Source organism: Calidris pugnax, unplaced genomic scaffold (assembly GCF_001431845.1).
Source record: "Calidris pugnax isolate Ruff unplaced genomic scaffold, ASM143184v1 scaffold44, whole genome shotgun sequence".
NCBI classification, from domain to species: Eukaryota; Metazoa; Chordata; class Aves; order Charadriiformes; family Scolopacidae; genus Calidris; species Calidris pugnax.
The window spans coordinates 42,369,068-42,390,794 of NW_015094506.1; the positions used below are offsets into that span (position 1 = coordinate 42,369,068).

General features: G+C 45.1%; 1 protein-coding gene across 3 annotated transcripts in view; it reads right to left on the reverse strand.

Annotated features, from left to right (window-relative positions):
* The window catches only part of GRAMD4 (GRAM domain containing 4), an 82,270-nt gene extending 60,543 nt beyond the window's left edge, over nucleotides 1-21,727 (reverse strand). For all 3 annotated transcript variants that reach the window (XR_001414294.1, XR_001414293.1, XM_014963752.1), the window contains exon 1: nucleotides 21,663-21,727. Coding sequence is in view for 1 of the 3 variants with exons in the window: in XM_014963752.1 (XP_014819238.1) it covers nucleotides 21,663-21,691 (29 nt within the window). In the remaining 2 variants the exon portion in view is untranslated. The remainder of the gene's footprint in view (nucleotides 1-21,662) is intronic.

The window sequence follows — 21,727 nt, forward strand, 5'->3', positions numbered from 1 at the left end:
TTTCCAATAACTCCCCATACAGCAACATCAAAGCCAACATGCAGTTTTGCACATGCAGAGCTCAGAGTGTGAATGCAGACCGACATCTCCTTCTGCTTTCAAATCAACCATAAATAAATATTATGAAATGATAACAAAAATACAACTATTTTAGCTACATGCACTGTAAACACTCTCATACATGTGACAATAATTGTTCTCACACCATACAACAAACAAGCTATAAATAAGAATTAAGACCGATATCATGCTTGCAAATTTTTAACTTGAGCAAAATAAAATCAAATCTATCCTTCCCGATCAAGTTTATTTCTGCGTACAAACATCCTACCATTAATGCAAGCAACAGAAGGCCTTTTCCACATTCAGTGCTATAACAGAAAGTGCTGCAGAGCACAGTAAGGCAGATGCTGACTCTGCAAAACTGATTTAGGTCCCCCTTTGTTGCACTTCAGACAGACCAAATAGTACTAGCAGACCCTCTGTTGTAATATAGTAAGGATATCTTACATTAACATGCTTACAAATAAGGCTATTCAGGAACCCAGGTTTTTAAGGTGGTGGCTTTTATTTCTCTTGTTGCAGTAGCAGAGGTCAAACTAGCAAAATTATCCTGAAGTCCCAAACCATCTTATAAAAAACAAGGCAACAGTTTATGTATACAGGGCTTGATTAGTGAAAAAGGTCTATTATCTTCCACACTTAAAAAAATCCCCAAACTAAAATCAGCCTTAGAACTTGGTGTCCTGGTTTGGTTTTGGGCTTTTTGTTTGTTTTTTAATTGCCATTAATATCTAGTTGCTAAAAGCAATTCATTCAAGGCTGAAGGATTCTTTTATGGAGAGCCAGAGAAGAGATAACATGAAAACCCTCAATTAATCCCCAAATAACTGTCAGACATTCAGTTGAAACAAATATATCAGGACCCAAAACCCCAAACCAACACATACATATATTCCAAACTTATGCTAAGCACAGAAAAATCAAGCTTGGGATGCAGAAGGGAGGAGAGAACTCAGGGAAGGGCAGCACTCAGTGCACCGCTGCTGTCTGAAATCCACCTCAACTCGCCCCCAAGTCTCCTACAAGTGGCTTATAGGTTTTGGTTTTCTGTCCTTGCACCTGATTTCTACACAAGAACATGATGAATCAGAATATGTGGCCTGGTCGACTGGGCAGCAATTGAACAGCTAAATCTTCATGTGCCCTTTGTCGGAGAAAGGACGCTGCTTCTCAGCACAGCGATTCAGTTTCCCTTGGCTGTTAACAAAACACAAACCAAATACAGAGTCAAACAGCATCGCCTCAGCAAGTGTTCATCAGAAGCCTGGGCAGGGGTGGGAACAACAAAAAAAACCACTAAAGCATCACAGATTAATTTCATCTCAGGTCAAAAAGGCCATACAAGACTATGACACAGCAAAGTAACCTCTAAAGCATGTGTTTCTTTTGCTAGAAAAATGGTGTTTCAGAAAGCTGAAGATGACACTGGAGTCTAGCACACCTCGAGTTCTCATCTTTGCACCCCATCTTTACACCCCACTTCCTTCACATTCTCTGAATTCAATCTCAAAATGCCTTTCTGCAGAAGTCCAAGGTAAGAGCTCTGATATCCAAGAAAAGCCAGGCTGTGTGTGGATGAACAAATACAGACACGGTGTCAACACTGGGACGTTTCGGTCTTATCGTGAGTGAGGGACGTGCAAATTGAGGGAGTGGAAAGTATCGGGACTCCGTTAAGTATTCATTACTTCTTCACTGAAATGCTCCTGCGTATTATCCTAAGGGAGTTGACAGAAGAGCGGGAACACAACAAGATACGCTCAGGCCATCCACATACCAACTGAAAAGAAAGCTTGGCATGGTGTTTTCTGGGTATGTCTAACTACAACTGAACACCTCGCTGAGTACGTCTAAGCCTGCAACAGATTCACAGTCCAATTCTACGTACCGCTCTGGGCAAAAAGTTCCCTCTTGCTACATAATCCCCCCCCCAATTTCTCATTTTAATGGGCAGAATCTCATCTCAAGTCACCGTCTGAACATTTTGTACTTATTAATATTTAAGAAACTAAGCAGAGAAAGATCAACTGTCTGCACTTGAGCACTCCTTGTCTGCTCGGCTTTTCTTTCCCCTGTGCACACACTTCTGCCGGTTTGCTCTCCAGAAGGCTCACATCTGCAGAGAAAGCCAGACCTTACCCACAGCGTCTCTCCTTGAGCAACGGGGAGTGGTTTTGTATAGATGAAGCTGGCACTTTTCCAGAAAACCTTATGTTAAGCTCAACTCAACAAGAGGCTTAAGCAGGCAGAAGGGGCACAAACCTCACTCAACAGAGCCCTTTCATGAACGGTGCCCATCTCAGACTTGTACCACCCAGGACTACGCAATATGTTGTCCTCTGTATGGAACGATGTCATCATTTCCTGTTGGAAAGCAAGAAGTGGCAATACTTGGAGGCCAGTCCAACTGGATGTTTGGCCAAGAGCAGCTTATACACTCCAGAAGTCACAAGCGTTGTGCAAGTGCCCTCAATTTCCAACATCAACAAGCACGCAGAGCCTGACCTTCAAAACTGAGCTCTCCCCACATTCAACCCATCATGGGTTCATCCTGAAATTAGTCACTGCCTTCGCGTCACAGTCTGCCAAAGTCTTCCTCAAATTACATCACCTGTGGCCCCAGGGTCATAACATGATGTAATGCATACACAGAGCGAACTGCTTTCTGGTTGTGAGTAACACCAGCTGAAAGGTCCCAACCCTTTCAGGGTCAGGGGTCCTCAAAACTCTAAGGATAGACTAGACTAGATAGGGATAGACTAAAGGGATAGACCTTGTTGGGGTTTTTGCATTAGAGATGAAGTTATCAGTTAGGTGACCTATGGTGTGGAGAAATATTATGCTTAGTAATTCAGGTTTATTTTTCCCTTGAGCTAAAGGGAAATGAACAAAGAAAATCCCACCAGAATCACCTCCTCTGCATTACAGATTGCTGGCAGAAGCAACACTCCATTAACACGGGTCGGAAACGAGCAGGAAGTTGTGCTTCAGTGTTGCAGGCTTAATTAGATGCAGCTATTAATTAAGCATCAACTCTGAAACAATTTAAATTATCCACTGACTGGGGGGAGAAGGAGAGGGCAAAAAAAAGTGGAAAGCCGTGTAACATGCTCTCCGGTGCAATACAGGGAGCGCAGACAGAAGTTCAACATACCGATCTTGACTGCCGGTGGTGAGGTTGTCACAGCAACCATAATGCAGCCTCATGAATATGCATTACGCTAAAATCTATTTTTTTCCCCAAAAAGAGACCAACATGTCATTCAGCGCACAACATGAAGCTGCCTGGAAGATGAATCGGGGTTGTACAATAAAAGTGACTTGTCTTCAAACCCTTCAGCTTGGCTGCTGCAGGCAGGAGGGGTTGGGGGAAGAGGACAGACACAGAACATGGCCGCATGGGGCTGTAGGACTCTCTTCTGTACCTGCCTCAGCCAGAGAGCATTTCAGACATATTTGGCAAACATTTTAAGACAGATGTTCCCAAAATGAGCAGCTCAGTCCCTACAAAATTTCTGACCTATGCAAGGCATCAACCTTAATCCCTCAACCCAGAAAAGGACCTGGGGGTGTTGGTTGACTGTCGGCTGAACGTGAGCCAGCAGTGTGCGCAGGTGGCCAAGAAGGCCAACAGTATCTTGGCCTGTATCAGGAACAGTGTGGTGAGTAGGACTCAAGAAGTGATTGTCCCCCTGTACTTGGCACTGGTGAGGCCCCACTTCAAGTCCTGTGTCCAGTTTGGGCCCCTTACCACAAAGAAGACATTGAGGTGCTAGAACGGGTCCAGAGAAGGGCGACAAAGCTGGTGAGGGGTCTGGAGCACAAGTCTTATGAGGAGAGGCTGAGGGAGCTGGGGTTGTTCAGTCTGAAGAAAAGGAGGCTGAGGGGAGACCTTATTGCCCTCTACAACTACCTGAAAGGAGATTGTAGAGAGGCCAGGGTTGGCCTCTTCTCCCAAGTCACAGGGGAACTAGAGGAAATGGCCTCAAGTTGCGCCAAGGGAGGTTCAGGTTGGATATTAGGAAAAATTTTTACACTTAAAGGGTTATCAAAGCATTAGAACAGGCTGCCCAGGGAAGTGGCTGAGGCACCATCCCTGGAGGTGTTCAAAAGATGGGTTGACATGGTGCTGGAGGAGATGGTTTAGTGATGTTGGTTTTTTTTGTCAGAGTTGGGTTGATGGTTGGACTAGATGATCTTGAAGGTCCCTTCCAACCTAGATAATTCTATGACTCTAACCACCTGGGGACAGGCCCTTCAGCAAGCTGGAGGAGGTGGCACCTCCAGGGAAGGACAGAGAAGGGGGAGCTGCTGAGGACAGTGCCCAAGCCAGCTGAAATCAAGGGGCCTTGGCCTGAGCATCACTGGAAAATCATAGGTGGAGGGGCTCAGAAAAAAAAAACCCCAAACCACACACACATACCTACACAAGTCACACACTGATGTGCGAAGAAAGAAACTGAGGGCAGTGACTGTGGGAGTTGTACTTGGTACTTAATCCCACTCCTAACATCACACTGGAAACATCCCACCTCCAAAAACACACCCCTTCCACAAACACGTTCACACCCAACACACCTCTGTCTCTCTTTCATCACAAAACCTAAAATTACTGAGCTTTGTTAAATTAACTCCTCTGTAAGCTGGTGAACTGGAAATTTTAACCCCCAAAGCAGGAAGGTAAAGCTCATTTTTTCCTCAAGACACCTGTGTGGAGAGAAAAAAAAAATATTAAAATTAAACATTTCCTATGCTGTCTGAAGAGCAGCACCAAAAAACCTTGCAAGAAAATGCCTCTGCCTGCATCGAGGAGCACGAGCAGGACACGGGGACTGGGAGAGCCACCAGTTGGAGACACGGGGCAGCAAGTGGTTGCTCAGCACTGGTGTTTGCCAGCTGCTCTGCCTGGCAGATATCCTGTGAAAGGGGTAGCACGCTGTGACAGTAATAAAAGCCTGTCACCCTCCAGGTGAAACCCTCCCTTCCCAGTCACCCACTGGGTCCCCCCTCACTGTCCCCCCTGCTGCATACCCATCTCCACCCCAGACGAGCCCACCCAAGCCTGAAGCCCACTTGATCGCAGGGTGACACCAAAGGGAGCAACCCCGTTCATTTCTTCCCATTTCCTTTATGTCACTTGACCGCCCGTGCAGTTTATCAGGCTCGTTGCTGATACAACTAATTTTTGTGTTTGTTTTCTGGCAAGGGCAGCCTGGTGGGAGCTGACAGCTCTGGATCCCCACTCGTGGTTGCACAAGCTGTTAGAGCTGTCGTGCCTCCCTCACAGAAAATGTTTCTGGCCGTGGGCAGAGGGAGAAAATATCCTTTTACAGCAGCCACCTGCACTTAAATCAGGTTAAATGGCTGCAAAGCCTTGCCCTGAAGACAGTGTTTATGAAGCTGCCATGAGACACATTTCAGAAATCAGTCCCACGCCAGAGCTTCAGTCCCTCTGAAGGATGGGGGAAGAGCCTGTCACAGCTCAGCATTGACGAAAGGCTTTTTTTCTGCTTCCTCACTCTGAATTTTGTCAACTAGTCAGGGGACCTGAAGGCGAAAACGGGAAGATGAACATCGCCAGCTCAGCAAGAGCCTCCCTGTTCCAGAAGGCTCAGGCAGCTCAGGTCTGGCTGGTCTTCAACCAAGTAAGAAGCCAAGGCTCAGGGGAAGCACTGCCATAAGCAAACACCACAACTTCTGCCTATAAAAACAGAGAGACAGGGGCGACAGATGGATGGGACACGACTAACACAGGGTAAGATTAGGCTATCACTGCATGTATCTCCTCTTCCACTGTTCACATGGAAGTGTAAGAAGCCTAGGCTGACATCGCACTCAGGATAAAGTTGGCCTTTTACCATCTGCTCTAAAATAAACATTTAAAGTCAGAAGTACACACACTAGCATGGAACATCTTATTCAGTCTAATAAGTATGTTATGGAAGGTGATCACTAAACTGTTTAGAAAGTGTGAGCCCTGCCAGCCCTGAAGAAGAATTTTAATTCCATCCTTTCAAGTAAAAAAAAAGTGCAAGTTACTGAGACCAATGCAGTTATACCTGTTCGATGCTGACCGCATTTTTTTATATTATCAACTGCATGTTCATCGTCTTCTGATGATAAAAACAGATAAATCTGTTTATCCCCATAAAAATGGGGGTACTGCTAAAAAAAAAAAAAAAAAAAAAAAGACACTGTGGAAACAAACCCTGATCTAAGGTTAGAGAAAGACACCTTGAGAACAGCTTTTCAAAGTCTAGACAGAATGGCTTGGACCTTCAAGGTATTTCTTGAAGAGGTCTTTCAGCAGCAGGCAAGCACTTCATTTGATTGGGGCGACTGCTCATAGCTCACCCAGCAATCTTCAGAAACAGAATAAAGGCAGAAACCATGGTCTAGTTTTGAAGAATGACTGAATATTCCTTTTTTGATAAACAAAGATTTCACCTAGCTATTCATTGAAAAAAAGAGAAGGGGTATACATTTGCAGTAGGATGCAACTCACAGCTAACAACCGTAGCCTAACTAACCTCTCCTGACCTCCATGCAGCACATGGACCTCCACCGAGCATAGCAACCATGCAGCCCATCACTGAAAGAGAAGCCTGACCGAGCCCTCAACAACAAACATCCACATTTCACACGTGCCACGGTGCCAACCTACCAATGCATCAGTTTCACTTATGGCAAGACCATACAGAAGGCTCCATCTCTGGAGGCATTCAAGGCCAGGTTGGATGGGTCACTGAGCAACCTGGTCTAGTGGGAGGTGTCCCTGACCATGGTAGGGGGCTGGAACTAGATGATCTTTAAGGTCCCTCCCAACCCAAACCATTTTATGATTCTATAAGAAGTTACTAAAGCTATCAGCCAAAAGACCACAGACCTACAACCAGTGTACACACACGCAACAACAAAAGAAACTCCCCCCCTACTTTTTTGTTCGCAAAGCAACCACAGGCAGGTCCATGTTCATAGTCCCCACATCATTCAGCTATCGGGGCACCTCCCTGAGAGCAAGGCAAACAGCCAGAGTTCAGCAGGATGGTGTAGCTCAAGGGGTTTTCCTCAGTTTAGGGAGACAATTCAGCAGACCAGTAACAGCTCTGTAAGCAAGTAAAAAAAGTTATCAAGAAATCACCTAGATGCGAGTTTTTAGAGGAAGCTTCCTGGGATGCAGTGATTTTGTGTCCAACACTTTGTAACTTGCTTCTACAAGCTTTAACTATTCTACTGCTGATTTGAGAATCCATTACGGCTTCAGAATACCCACGTTGCAAAAATAAGCCACATTAAAAGTACAGGTAAGCGTTTGAGACATCCCTCATCAATTTCTGTAGTCAGCACACAGACAATGCAATTGAGTCTTTTACCAAACACCAGTAGCTCTCCAACTGCCATACAGTCATAAAAATAATTTTAATAAATCAAACTTTTAAAACTTTTCCCCTCATGAATAAAGAAGCTCAACATTTCTGGTATGCAAAGAACAACTACAAAGATATACCCAGCACATACCAAATTACAATCACCACTATAATTAAGAACCTTTAATTTCCTTCCTATATACAGGTCTTGAGCTTATAAAGAATGCCTATAATCCGCAAATCCCACACATTTCCATGCAAGAAGCAATGCTGCTGCTTATTCTGCTCCTTCTCCCTTCCTCCCAACAAAACCTGAAAATGCTCCTGAAGTTGGTCCTACAGGCACAGAAGGTATAGGGCAGAAAAAAAAAATAATAAAAATACTATGTGGATTAAGGAAGTTTGTAGTGCTGCAATTCCTCATCACGTCAGCTTCTAAATGAAGGGGTGCAGAAGATTGCGTAAAAATTTGCATAGATAATATGTAAATGGACACTGTGAAAGACTGCAATGCTGCACAACACACCGAGGAGGGATTCATCCAAATTACACAAAGAAGTAATGGAGAAACTCCAAGTTTCATGCAGTAAGTCTGGCTTCAGACATCAGCTGCACTTCTGGCACTGTCTGTACTACACAGCCACTTGTAAAAGCCATGTAAAGTATTCCTTGAAATCTTATCACAGAGTAAAAAAACTCAAGGTCAAGCTCCCAGCCGACGGACAGAAATGTGAACAGCAGCTCTGCTGGAAAGCGGCACTCGGGACAAGAGCCTCCTCCATCCCCACCCACAAAGCTCGTCAAAGGACGCAAGGGATATTTTTCTCCACGTAACAGAGTTTGGAAATAGCAGAGGAAGTTGTGTGACACAGGAAAGCACCAAACTTGTCCTCTAAGTATCACGGACCTCTCCTCCACTTCCTCAGAGTGCAGCTCTTTTATGTAAGTCTGTCTGCACTGCTGCTACATTTGCCATGAACAGGGCTGAATCACAGGACCCAGAAGACAGTTCTGACTTCTGGACTGTAATTATGTGTTTAAACAATTTGGCTGTTTAACTACCTTCTCTTAACAGAGCAAAATGGCAGGCTTTAGGTTGAGAGGCCCCACTGTTCAAGATAATCTCCCTTAGAGGAGCAAACCTCTGCTCCTTCACATTTCCAACTGCATCATTCCTTCAGCAGGCAGAGTACCTGCTGTTTGTCTCCACACTTACAACAGTAATATTGAATTAAAAAAAACAAAAACAAAACCCAACAAAAACCACCAACAAAAAAGCCCAACCACCAAACCCAACCCACTGGTATAGCCACACCAGTCAGCAGAGTATCCAGTCCTATGAGAAGCTGGCGGGGCCATAAGGAATATAATCACCAACCTGCACATTATCTCTTTTGTTCAGTAAACTGCCTGGGTATTCTGCCATAATTGCAGACCTTTCATTTCACATGTTGATTTTAATATCCTTTGGGCAGCAAAAATAAGCAGAATTCTTTGCTGTTAAGCCAGATTCCCCCAAGAGGCACATGTGGTCTGAGCATCCCCTCCATGCTCTTTCCCAGTAATACCATCCACTGCTGTTAAAAAAAACAATTTTGGTCATACTTCTAACTGCTCTAAGTAGAGGACCCAAGACAGACACCAGTCCAGAAAAAGGCTGCCACACAGGTTCAGCAGTTGTCATTGGTTAAATAGACAACTGGTGGAAAAGTATAAACTTGAGGCCTAGCACAGGTTTTCCCCTCAGCCCACCAGCAGTTACAGATGGGGGACAACAGCGTGGGTCTATGCTGGGAAGTGGAATAACCTCAGCAAGAATGATGGAGCCTGCGAGTCAGACACTCATAGGGAAATACATGGGAGGGAAAGAAAAGATAAAATAAAAAAGGACGTCACTCCAGTTAAGTTTCCCACGCATTCTTGCGTTTTCTCCCAAATTTTATTAGTTTGTGAAACCAATTTCATTCTGCAAACAAAACCAAAATAACTCATCACTCAAAACATTCAACACTGCCCCAAACGAACTTAGGCCAGCAATGGTAACCTGCTCATCTCCAGCCCCACGCCGAGCGGCTTGGCTGCCCACCTCCGGCAGCCCAGAGGGCCCGGCTGGACACGTGGCAGACGGGGGAGGAAAGATGGGGGTAAACAGACATATTCCATGGGCAATTTTGAGGCTTCCTTAAAGCACATGTGGAGTTGAAGAAAACTAAACAAGAAAACTAAACAATAATTTCAAGAAAACACAGAAACTATTTATTACCTAAGTCTGTAAAGGAGATACAAAGCCTCTTCCTAACAAAGGAACCAGCCAGCTGAGGCTATTACCATAAACCAGCCCAGTTCTTACTAATTTCCCATATTTGTAGGAAATTAACATTTTAATGGTGATTGTTATATCCCATTGCCTCATGGGCAAAAAAAAAAAAAATATACACAGGAGTTAACAACTACATTTTTGAAGCTGCTTGAAACAACTGGAACAAGGTAACTTAAAGCAATTCTTTAAATAAATCAGGGAACATCAACATACCCAGCTCCCCTCCTCTACTGAGCATCACCAAAGGAAAGTTACATGCTAAGTGACATTTCTCCCAAGCATGTCCCTTGATATAGCTCTATTAGCAAGGTTTCCACCACGTTTCAACACAAGATGCACTGGACACAAGGAAGAGGCAGAAAAAAAATCTCTGCCAGTTTGAGTTTTTGATCCCAAACCTATGAATCCAAATGTGTTTGCACTTAATGGATCAGCTCTTCGGTTTATTAACCAAGCCTGTACAAACACTCTGATCTGCCATACTTTTTGCATGCTCTATTTCAAAACAAAGTATTTTCTCATCTCAAGATGTCACAAATACACCGCGAAGCCTGTCAGGCTGCTAAAATGATACAAACCCAATGACAGTAAATAGCAACCTGGCGCATCGCTGAGCCTTCAAACTTGAAATAAATTTAAATTAACACAACGATAGCAAGACGGAGAGTTTAGTAACAAAGTGAAGAAACCAAGGGAGAAGAAATAAGATTATTTCAGTCATCATCTCAATCAGACCAAGCAACTTCAAACGCCAGCTACAGGATGGCATTTACGTCTGCCTCTAAGACTGGGATAAGAGCCAGAATTACACTACTTGAGCTGACGGGTTTATTTATGCCATAATGACACTTCAGTTAGCAATGATAAAGGTCCAAAGGTCAAAGAACTTTAAGAAGAGCCATATACACTGAGTATAGCCCTCTGAGCAGTTATGGCTGGGGTGGGGAAGGAAGCGTCAGGAGCGTTATTGCTTGCACACAACCACCTGCCCCACAAGCCACCCTAAAACCACTTCAGCTCTGGCCATTTCAAAGCTTCTGAAGTTCACAAAGGAGATTTCTGTAGAGATCCTACCTTTTGTTACCTAATCACTCCTAAGAAACGATTTGTTTTTCCAAGTCAGAGCCAGAGAGAGTGTCTCATGGCAAAACTAAGAGGCCACATCACCAGCTGAAGCCCAGAGACCACCCACAGACCTCCAAAAGACCTCCCAAAAACTCCCTGAAAAATCCAGGGGAAGGAGTAGAAACAAAGGCAGAGCATATTTTTGACATTTCTGTCAGTCTCTTAACCAGGACTTCTTCCAGCTCTAACTTATCCCCAATTACCTCATTAATATTCACACATTTAGAACTTGTAATTTTAAAAACTAAACTATGGATTTCACTTTACAAGAAGGATCCTAAAAGTTTAATTACCAACCAGGCTCAAATCCTGGTTTGGGGATACCTAGCCTTTGTTTTCACTACACAAATGCTTTAACAGATTCAGTCTCTCACAGTCATAGAAACTTGAAATTCTGAGATTTACACATTAGTGACAGAAGAATGTTGAAGACTGCAGGACACAACTGAACCACCAGCTAGCACTTAACTCCCAATAACCTCTGATTTGCTTATATAGTTACCCTTGATGTTTAAAAAAAAACATTAAACCTCATTCTTCTTGAATGTTTTAGGGATTCCAAGAGGCTCCATCTGTTCCCAAAAACAAACTACAGAGCATCAAATTTGCTGAAAGGAAAAAAAAAAAAAAAGAGAGAAAGAAAGAAAAAGAAAAATGACATCTTTGGATTTCTTTGTGGTAGGCATCTGGGGCCTTCATCCAGCTGCAGGATCTAGGCAGGCTGACTAAACTTGAGCGAGGACTTGGATGGCTGTAAATGGGTGTCTGTTCTAAGCAAGACCTAAGTCACAGAAGATGAGATGACAAGAAACAGGGACAGGCCGTCTGTAGGGTGAAAAGAAAAGCTGTAAATACACAATAATGGGATAGTTCATATCCTACTGATACTCCTGCCAAATGCTTCTATTAATCGGACAGTACAAAATCTTCAGAAACTAAACAGCAGTTTTAATCATGGACTGTTCTGGGTTTTTATTGCTGCACTCAACTTTGATGCCCCACAGCATACCAGAGGGGTCAGGGTATCCGAGAGCTATAATACAACAAGCAGAATAAAAACCATGTCCTGCTACAACCTCTCCTTCAGAAGAGGCAGCCACACAACCCAGAAGACATGAAAGCAAGTTTTTCTGAATTAGAAGACTGTTTTGCAGTTAAGTGGAAATGTTTCTGGGTGCTCGGGAATCACAGTATATAAATAAACAGTGTATAATAAACAGTAAGCTGGGAAAGCTGGGTCCGATTTGTGTATAACCAGCCCCAAGACCTCTGACTAAGAGCTCACACATATATGGAAAATAGTCTCTGGATTTGGTATCTAGTTAACAAGGCTACAGGAAGGGTCAGACCACTTTATACTGGCATTCCTACACGAGGGTGCAAACAGGAGCACATGGGAGATGGAAGAAGCTGTCCCCCTTCGGGAATGAAAGGACTACTGAACCTCACACAACTGAGTACCTTTAAATAAAGGTGTTTTCTTCAGCAGACTGGCTACCAGGTGAGCTTTCCTTTCCACCTTGCCAGGCAGAGCGCTTCGCTCTCCCCCACGCCCCAGCGACAATACTCCCATTACTAGTTATGACTGCATTTTGCAAAATGCTGTAAGAGTCGAATCTCCTGGTTAATCTTTATTTAAAAGGAAAACAAAGTTTTTTCAAAATATTATCAACTTGTAAGAAAGAAAATCTGCATGCCTGCAGCTAATCTACCCCAAGAGTTGGCGTCTGGCATTTCCTCCATGGTTCGGAAACACCAGTGATGCATCTGCTTCCTAAACATGTTTCTCATCTCCCATTTCAGATAACGAGCAATCTGTGGTCAGACAGTCCAACCCCTTCATAACATTTCCAGTAAGTATATCTGCCTTTACCCACTTTTCTTCTGACTTTACAAGAATTAACTTCATAGCAATTAAAATGCCGAATTAAAAAAAGCCCTAGAAAACGCCAGTCTATGTAACTACCAACGCAGGTTCAGCCAGAGCTTTTGAAAAGGGAGAAGAAAGTAAAAAAAGCAAATCACCGCCTTTAAAGCAAACAGACACTTTTTTTGTGGCAGTCCATGCAGTGTTTCCAAAACTCATCTAATGCAATTGTTCAACAGTTAAATACACACACGAAATTTTCTGTGCAATGAGAGTGAGGTCTGTTGTTCTTTCATATTAGCTCTCAGATATTATGATGAACTTTTAGCAAGCTGAGAAGAAAGCCACCTTCAGGGTAAAATAAACAGATGTAGTTTGGTTCAGACAATAAGGAATACAAACTGCATGGAAAGATTTTCCATTATTTAACAAAGATAATAATTTGTCACCAACAGCAGACTAATGAGTCACAGACAAGAGCTTAATGCTTAAAGCTTATCTCTAAAGAAAAAAAAATATTTATGCAATTTCAAAGTATTAGCAACGCAACAGAAAATGAGTTTTGAATAGACCCCATAGTCTTCAACCGGGATAGCTGTATGCATCCAAGTGAAATCCAGAGTGGAGACTGCACACCGCCAGGCTTGCATTCCACCAGGAAAACCCGACTGAAAATGCTGGTCATTGTTTCTCATTCAAAAAGCATAACGCTGTCCCTGCTCCACTCTAACAGAGGACTGCCGAGGGGCAGAGAGCTTCACCGGGCAAATCCAAACTGCCAAGCAAAGCCAGCTCCACATTCCTCCTGTATAGTATCCCCAGAAGTGGTATTTGTGCCTCACTTAGTTTCAATGTGGTGTTGTAGAGGGCTAAGAGATCCAGCGTTAAAGGAAATCGTTGTTGGCAGAGCCCTCAAAGTGGGGAAAGGTTGTTACTGGAGGAAACAGGAAAGAAGCAGAAGTAGCTTTAGAAAAAGCGTGTTTGCTGTGAAAGTGTTTTCTAATAAAGTTTTCTGGGGAAGTCAAAACTATGCCACTTTGGCTGGTTATTCCGACTACTGAAAGCAGAAATAAGAGCTGTTCAATGTGCGATATGTCCATCAGCCTCATAAACAACTCTGCTGGAGAGGGAAGGCAAAATCCTTCCAAACAGGTCCAGACTCTTTTATAGCCATCAAAAGCTCTATATTCAGAACATTTCTCTGAAACAAAACAGGGCTAGCTCCAGATAATCTGGAAGAGACCACACTTCTGCAGTGTTTTGCAAACTCTTGACGTTAGTTGTAATTACTGCAAGTTTCCAGGAAGCTTTTGCAGCTGAAGAAAACCTTGGGAGCACAGCACACTGTAGCAGCTGACAGTTCTCTTAAAGGATCAGGGTGTCCAGTCAGATGCTCCACAGCTTGTTGGGAAGGACACTCCTCACTGCACGATCCCAGGTGATCCCACAGAGCTCCTGAGACCACGCAGGGTTTCACACAAAACCAAGCCGCACGACATTATTGCCTGAAAGGTGGTCTCAGACTCTCAGCAATATCTTTTGGGCTGCTCGGCAGGTTAGCCTTTGAGAGGAGTGTGAAGATCTTGGATAAAAGCACTGCAGAAGTGCAAAGAATTACAAAGTTAGTCAAACTGGAACAATGCCTATAAGTGGTTTAATGCTTTGAAAAGTCAGACTACGTAAAGAACATAGTTACACAGACTCGCATTTATTCCTACTCCATCCGACAACATGATCCTTGCAAGCTGACGCAAGACTTAGTCTATGGAGCTGGTTTCTACTATTATCTGATGATAATACCAAAGTCACCCTAGTATTAGTCACATGAGGATGCTTTGCATGTTTTGCTGCTCCCAGGTCCCACACTTCACAGCTACCTTTGCCCCATGCAGACAGGGTGGCAGCTGCTGGGAATCAAACCTCTCAACTACACATGGAAAGAGGAAGCAGCCAGGATCTTCAAGAATGATACATGCAGGCAACTCCCTCAGCATTACCCCCTGTCTCACAAGGGAAAAGGTGAAGAAGAGGGAAGACGAAGAAAGCCCCAAACCCAAAAGTGAGTTCAGAGGTAGGATCCCAGATGACCCTGCAGCATGATTTTGAATCAGGTAGCCAAAGTCATGTCCATCAAGGGCCATCTAAGTGCAAGGAACATCATACCGAAAGTATAGCGCATTTCATCTTTGGATGCTGAACGTGCTGGTTTCTTCCTGTTGCAATAGTTGTGCGTGGCACAAAATGCTCAGAGCCCAGGCTACTGTTCCCTTCACTCTCAGAATGGGATTATGGAGATTTTCAGACTGGTCTCTTCTCTGCTGCTCAGCTCTCTAAGGCTTAAATTGGGCATGCCACTCTCTCCAGCCAACCCAGAAAGCATTAACTCACCCAGTTGCTGGCAGCATGCTGTCCCTAGAATGAAACCTCCTACTGGTAGTGGTCCAAAAGTGACTACTGGTCGTGGTTCCACTACTACAGGAGTGTCTGGGGAAGTAGCTTATGCCCGACACACACAACTGTATAGCTCCCTAGATTCAGATCTGGAGTAAATTACAGTAAATTGCAGGGTTTAGAGACCTGTGTCAGTCCTAACATAACTGGGAGGGACCCTGAAGCTGTACAGCTGCAGACACCAGCTGGCTCTACCAAAAGCGAGATGGGAGGGTAGAGATACCCTTGTCAGCCTCGTAGCATGGTATCATGGACTAGACCTGGCCTTCAAACCACGTTTTAAGAGCTCCTTGTCTAGGAGCTTCACATTCCCCCAACCCTATGGCTGTGACACTGCTTAAATACTGCTGACGGTTATAAATCTACACGCCTCTCTATCTACACGCCTTGCTACATTTCCCCAGGAATTACAACATGCTGTTAACCTTGAAAAGTGCATCAAGCTATTTTAAAATGCAGTTACTGTGCACACCTGGGAATGCAGAGATGAGATCCAGAGAGAGGGGAAGAAAAACACGCAAACCATTTCCTCAATGTAGAAGGAACGTGGAGTATCAGGTGGTAAAATCAGTGGTGAGAGGCTGGAGGACTTTTTTCTGAAGATCTCTAGAGCTAAAACTCTTTTAAGAAGTTCTCTTTTGCATACACATTTCTAACTTGAAGGAGTCACTTTTCAAAATTTAAGATAACGATAAACTCCCATTTATGAAATAAACTCTGTTCTGAGCTAAAGATGCTTGTGTATCCTTCACTGAAAGTCCTGGTACTAATTTTCAGTCTCCGAGAATTGGTTGATTTCCAAACCAGTGAATTTGAAATGTTCTATATATAAGTAACCTGATACCTGAAATTAATATTGAAGGAACAAGTGGCTTTTACAACATGGTAAAAAATGCCAAGCATTAGTAATGCCAGATACTAATACAAACTGCTGACAGTCCTATCGAGAGCTCTGATAAGACAGTTTTAGCAGTTGGAAACTAATTGCACTCAGTCACTAATTGCATACATCGGGCCAGCATGGCATACACAGCTTTGTTCTCTTTAATTAAGATAAGTATAGACTGTTCACATTGTGCAGTTACTTTCAGGGGAGTACTATGGAAATTTAAAATGCATCTATTAACCATTCTATTTGGACTCAGAGAATGCAAGTAGCTGCTAACTACTTGTTCCACGTATTTTTGCCATGTTCTTTAGGAACTTTAAAAAAAACATCTTAACCAACTACACACACCTAGATTTACAGGAGGGGACACTCAGTGGTCAAGAAATCAGAGTGTCCTCTCCCACACATTTTGATAAGAATCCCAAGGAGAAAGCGGTATTTCATGCTTTATTCATTTTTTTTTACCAGCCTTACGCTAGCGATCTTGTTCTACACCTGAAGTGTTGACCTAAAAATGAAAACCCTGTTTACAAATTCTATATTTAGCATCGACTACAGAGTTACAGACGTGGCAAAATAAGGAAGCATCCGAACTTCACTCGGTTTAGTTTATCAGACAGATGCTCACCTTCAGGCATGTCACAAGGGAAGCACAGTAACGTAGGAAGTGTCCATGGAGCCAGCAGGTCAGCCCTGATGGAGGACAACGCAGCTCAGGATGGCTGCTGGAGAACCAAACCAGCCCACAGCAAGGATGTGCCCTCACCAATATAAGGAAGAATCCACTCAAAAGTGAAACAAGACACAGTCCTTATGAAAACACCCCAAGAAACACACGTACCCATGTGACTCAGCATCTAATGATGACACTTATTAGGCATGTGTAGCCAGCAAACCTAGCCATAAATCCCTTAATCACAGGTCAAAAGAGCCGTCGAAGCCCGCATTGATGGGATCAGGAAAATGCTGAAGCGTTTGGGTTTTTTTAACAAGCGCTCAGAGAAGCTGCATCAGTGACTTCCAGCACCAAAGTGACCTCTCGGACTTGCACCCTAAAAAAACACACTCAAAATTTACTTTAGAAGTATCTTCTTTTTACAGCATACTGGGAAATGTGAGGCCACAGCTGGAGTACTGTGTCCAGTTCTGGGCTCCCCAGAACACGAGAGACACGGAGATGCTGGAGAGAGTCCAACAAAGGGCCATCCCTCCTGTGAGAAAAGGCTGAGGGAGCTGGGACTGTTCACCACGAAGAAAAGACTCAGGGGGATCTCATCAATGTAGATAAATACCTGAAGGGAGGGTGCAAAGAGGAGAGACCCAGGCTCTTGTCAGTGGGGCCCAGTGACAGGACCAGAGGCAACGGGCACAAACTGAAACACAGGAGGTTCCCTCTCAACATCAGGAAACGCTTTTTCACTGTGAGGGTGACTGAGCACTGGAACAGGCTGCCCAGAGTGTGGAGTCTCCATCCATGGAGATACTCAAAAGTCATCTGGACTTGACCCCGAGTAAAGCCCCCAAGCAAAAAACTGCATCTTCAATCATAGAAGACCAGATCTTCAGAGGTGCTTAAAAGTCATGGAATTAAATCTACTGCTACCAGAGGGTGCACCAGGAGAAAGGACCGTGTGTTAAAGAGAGGAGGGGAAAACCAGCAAGAGCACTCCTAACCACAGATATGGTGGTTTTGGTTTGCATATGATAACTGATCTTTCAGTTTAGTCAAGGCAAGAAGATTTCCTGTGTAAAAGAAACTGTACTATTAAGGTGAAGAAAAACATCCAGAACTTACTCTCTGTGAAGACTGCAGAGTCTGTTAATATTTATGAAGTCTGAAGTGACTTCAAAGACTCCTTACTTCATTTGCGTATGTCATAACAAAAAGCAGCACTAACTCATTAAATTTTAAGGTGAGTTCACTACAAACTGTAAGTGTTTTAATAAATTCTGACCTCCTAGGAAAATACCTAACTTCTTTGGTTTTGTGTGTGCTTGTGTCCCCCGTATCAATGACAAGATGAAAAGACAGAACCTGCATTTGTTCAGAAACTTGAAAGATCAAAACACGTAAACCTGGAAGCCCCCAACATTATGACCCAAAAGCTACGTTTGACGGCTGGATCTCTGTGCAGAGATTATTTCATGGATTAACCTGCCACTGTGCAAGGCCAGGGCAGTGGGCAGGGAAAGAATCTCTTCTGGAAGACCCTGATTAAGCACTTACTGCCAAAAGCTTTCCCTCTGATCAAACTCTGTCATAAAAATAACACGTTAGAGGAAGTCATCTCCCCTCCTAACATAGATGCTGCCATGCAGATAATATTTAGCTGAGAAAATAGGAAAGAAAAAATGAAAGAAAAGGAAACTGTCACAGGATAAAGCTAGAAAATTGGGCGCTTTATTCGGGCCTGACAGTCAGTTTGGACAAGAGAGCCTCTAATCTTCTATGGCAGATTTTTCTGTACACAATACTGGAGTATTTCTGGTAATAGCCAGGGCTTTGGGGACTTCAAAGTTAAAGAGCATCACTGCTAAGCCTGATAAATACTAGGCATAAGGAGAGGGAGGAAGAGACCGGCACAAGCCACTGAACAGCTAGGTACGTGTCGCCCTTGACTCAAACATTCCTGAACAGCATTTATTTTCCAGACCTGTAAGACACAAACCATCAGGAAACGTGACCTATTACTCCTCAAATAAAAAGATATTAGCCATAGAACTGTTAATGTGACCATGTTACACAAAACAGTCTCAAATCTTTAAGCATCCCTACAGATTTGGTGGTGAGTGAGTCAAAAAACAAAGCATGACCCTTCAGTAGACAAAATGAGGTGAAATGGTCTTTGTTCATTTTCCAACAGATCTGCCATCACTTTGGGGGATAAACAGTTAATGCTCCTCTTTAGCTTTGAAATCTCTGTATTAAGGAGTGAATATTCAAGCATCAGAATGATGTTGAAGACACAACACATATATATAGTATCACATGTATGTATGCCATATGTATCCACAGGCAGTGTTCCATACCCCAGAAGTATATAACAGCAGTATAACTTTATATATAGCAGTATAACAGAAGTATATCTTTAACAGCAGCACCAATCACTTCTCAGACACTGCAGAAGTTTCCTTATCAAAATAAAATACTGAAGTTGGGTGGGGTTTTTTTCCAGGTCTCAAACAATATTAAATCTCTCTGGCATCCAATATTGCCCCAGCCATTCCCTCTCATAATGAACTCCAGTCCCTACAAGCTTTGGATACCACAGGCCGAGAGGAGGAGAAGGGATAGGGTCAGGGAACAGCCTGTGTTGGCCACCTGCTCTAAATCACCAGGAGTTAGTTTCCAGCCAGGAAGACAGCAGGGCTGCGTGTCAGCTCCCTGATTTCGCCACCTTGGTCGGGATCTCCCCTCTGCCAGTCTCTCTGAAACTGGGTCCCACTGAAGAGCGGAGCCAGGACAGGCTTCCCCCAGCTGCTGCCCTTAACTCCCTCACCCCACCACAGGCGCTGACATCAGGTCACCAGGCTATAGCCATGCTGCCAAGGTGGGCCAGGAGGGAGGTCAAAGCCAGGGTGATGCCCTCACCCAAGAGGAGAAGCCGTACCATGCCAAGAACAGCACACATACCTTCAAGCAGCAGCAGCCTCCCCCACACCACTCGACTGTCACCCCCCAACCAAGGACCTGCTGAACAGACTGGGTCTCTCTAGTGTCACAGCTAAAAGAGGAAAAAAAACCCCAAACCCACCAGTCTGACACTTTAGCTCAAGTTAGTGCCACCTGCCACCAGCCAAAACCATCTCTGAGAGCTTACCTGCAGAGCCGGAAACACGACATGGCTCATCTTCAATTCGGTCTGGCATCTCAGCCCCAAACCACCTTTATTACAGCAGAGGGATGAGCCAAACATACTTGTGGTCACCATATGAAAAACAGTGAAACATAACTCAGGCTTTCATGGATTTTTACACAATTTGGTATCATAACACCATCAATTAATTTTATATTTTGTCAGTTTCACAGCTAGTAGCCTAATGTCAGCCTCAGAAAAACACAGACTAGGACTAAAAAAAGCCCTCTCTTTTTGAATAATTAGATATAGCATTTGATACCTAAATATGGCATTTAAAAAAAAAAATAAGGTTCAAGACAGCTCACGCTTCTTATTCTGAGGAATGAAAGTACTTCTCACATGCTAAAACCTATGGCAGGATACTGTCAGATAACGCAGAGCGCAGGCACCTGGGATCCCGACTTTATTAAATATTTCCCCTCCCACCCACATCTCCACCAGCACTGGAAATGCGATACCCGAGAACCTGTCCATCATCCATTCCACATTCACACAAGCTTAGCAGCACCACATCCACGCCGTCTGAAACTCTGCAGCTGTAGTAGCGACGAAAACACGACGAGAACCTGTTATTTTCTCCCGTTTGCCCCACACACACGTTTAAGCCCAGCGACAGAAGCGGGCAGGAGTCTCAGGACTTTGGTGCACACCTACCGGAGCTTCTCTGGAGGAGTCTGGGCTGACAGCTTGGCCGGTGACCCTGCCATTTACCCAGCCATCCTCCTCTTGTTCTCCTTGAAAGCAAGCTCTCCAGCAGCATTTCTCTGCTGTCACTCCTCCAACACTCCCATCGCTCCACCATCAAGATCCAGACACCCCAGACGCTGCCTGCTTTGAGGGACTGGTACACTGCTGGCGACTGTTCAATACCAGCCTGTGGCCAGCCCCTGGCTCAGCCAGCCTCAGCTAAAGCCCCAGGAGCAAAAACACAAACGGCGTTACCAGGTCTTGTTTCCAAATCGGATGCCACCCAGACGCCTCGGGAGGAGGCAAAGGAGGGGTGCCCTGCATCCTCCTCGCCAAAGGGGATCCCCGCCAGCCGCCGCGGGGAATCCTGCCGCCATCAGAGCCAGCCGCGGGGCAGCCTGAGGACGAGGAGCGGGTCGGGCAGGGAGAGCGCGTACCGGCGGCCGCCACACGGTCCCCAAGACAACAACACCCGGGAGAGCAGCTGGGACGAGCCGCCCGCCTACCCCCAGAGGTGACCTCTACCAGCCCCACCGGCACACGCCGTGTTCGCTACAGCTCCGCGTTTCACCGGGCCGGTGATGCCACCTGTCCCCGCGGCCCAGGACGGCGAAGGGGGGGGGAGCGGAACGGAGCTCCCCCGCCCCGGGGATGGGGGCCGCCGGACACCCCCAGCGCCCAACGGGAACGGCCTCCCGTTTGCCGCAAAGGCACGAAGGCGGCCCGGAACGACCGAGCCGCTGAGCTCCCCGGCGGCTCCCCCCGCTCCGCCTCCCTGCCCCTCAGCCGCGGGCTCCCGGGGGCTCCCGGCCCGGCGGGAGGCACCGCGCTCGCAGCCCTGCCCCGCGGTGAGGGTCGCCTCCGTCCCCATCCCGCGGGGCCAGCGCGTCCCCGCCGCCCCGGACCGGGAAGGTCGGCGCCGGGCTAGGGGTGGAAAAGCTCGGATGAAAGCAAAATAAATAAATAAATATATTCTCATTGTTATTGTTATTCTCCTCCCCCCTCCCCAGAGACGGCCCGCCGGGGCACTCACCCTGCTCGTAAATCGGAGCAAACTCTCATTCACGCTCCCCGCGGTGCCCAGGCCGCCGGAGCCAG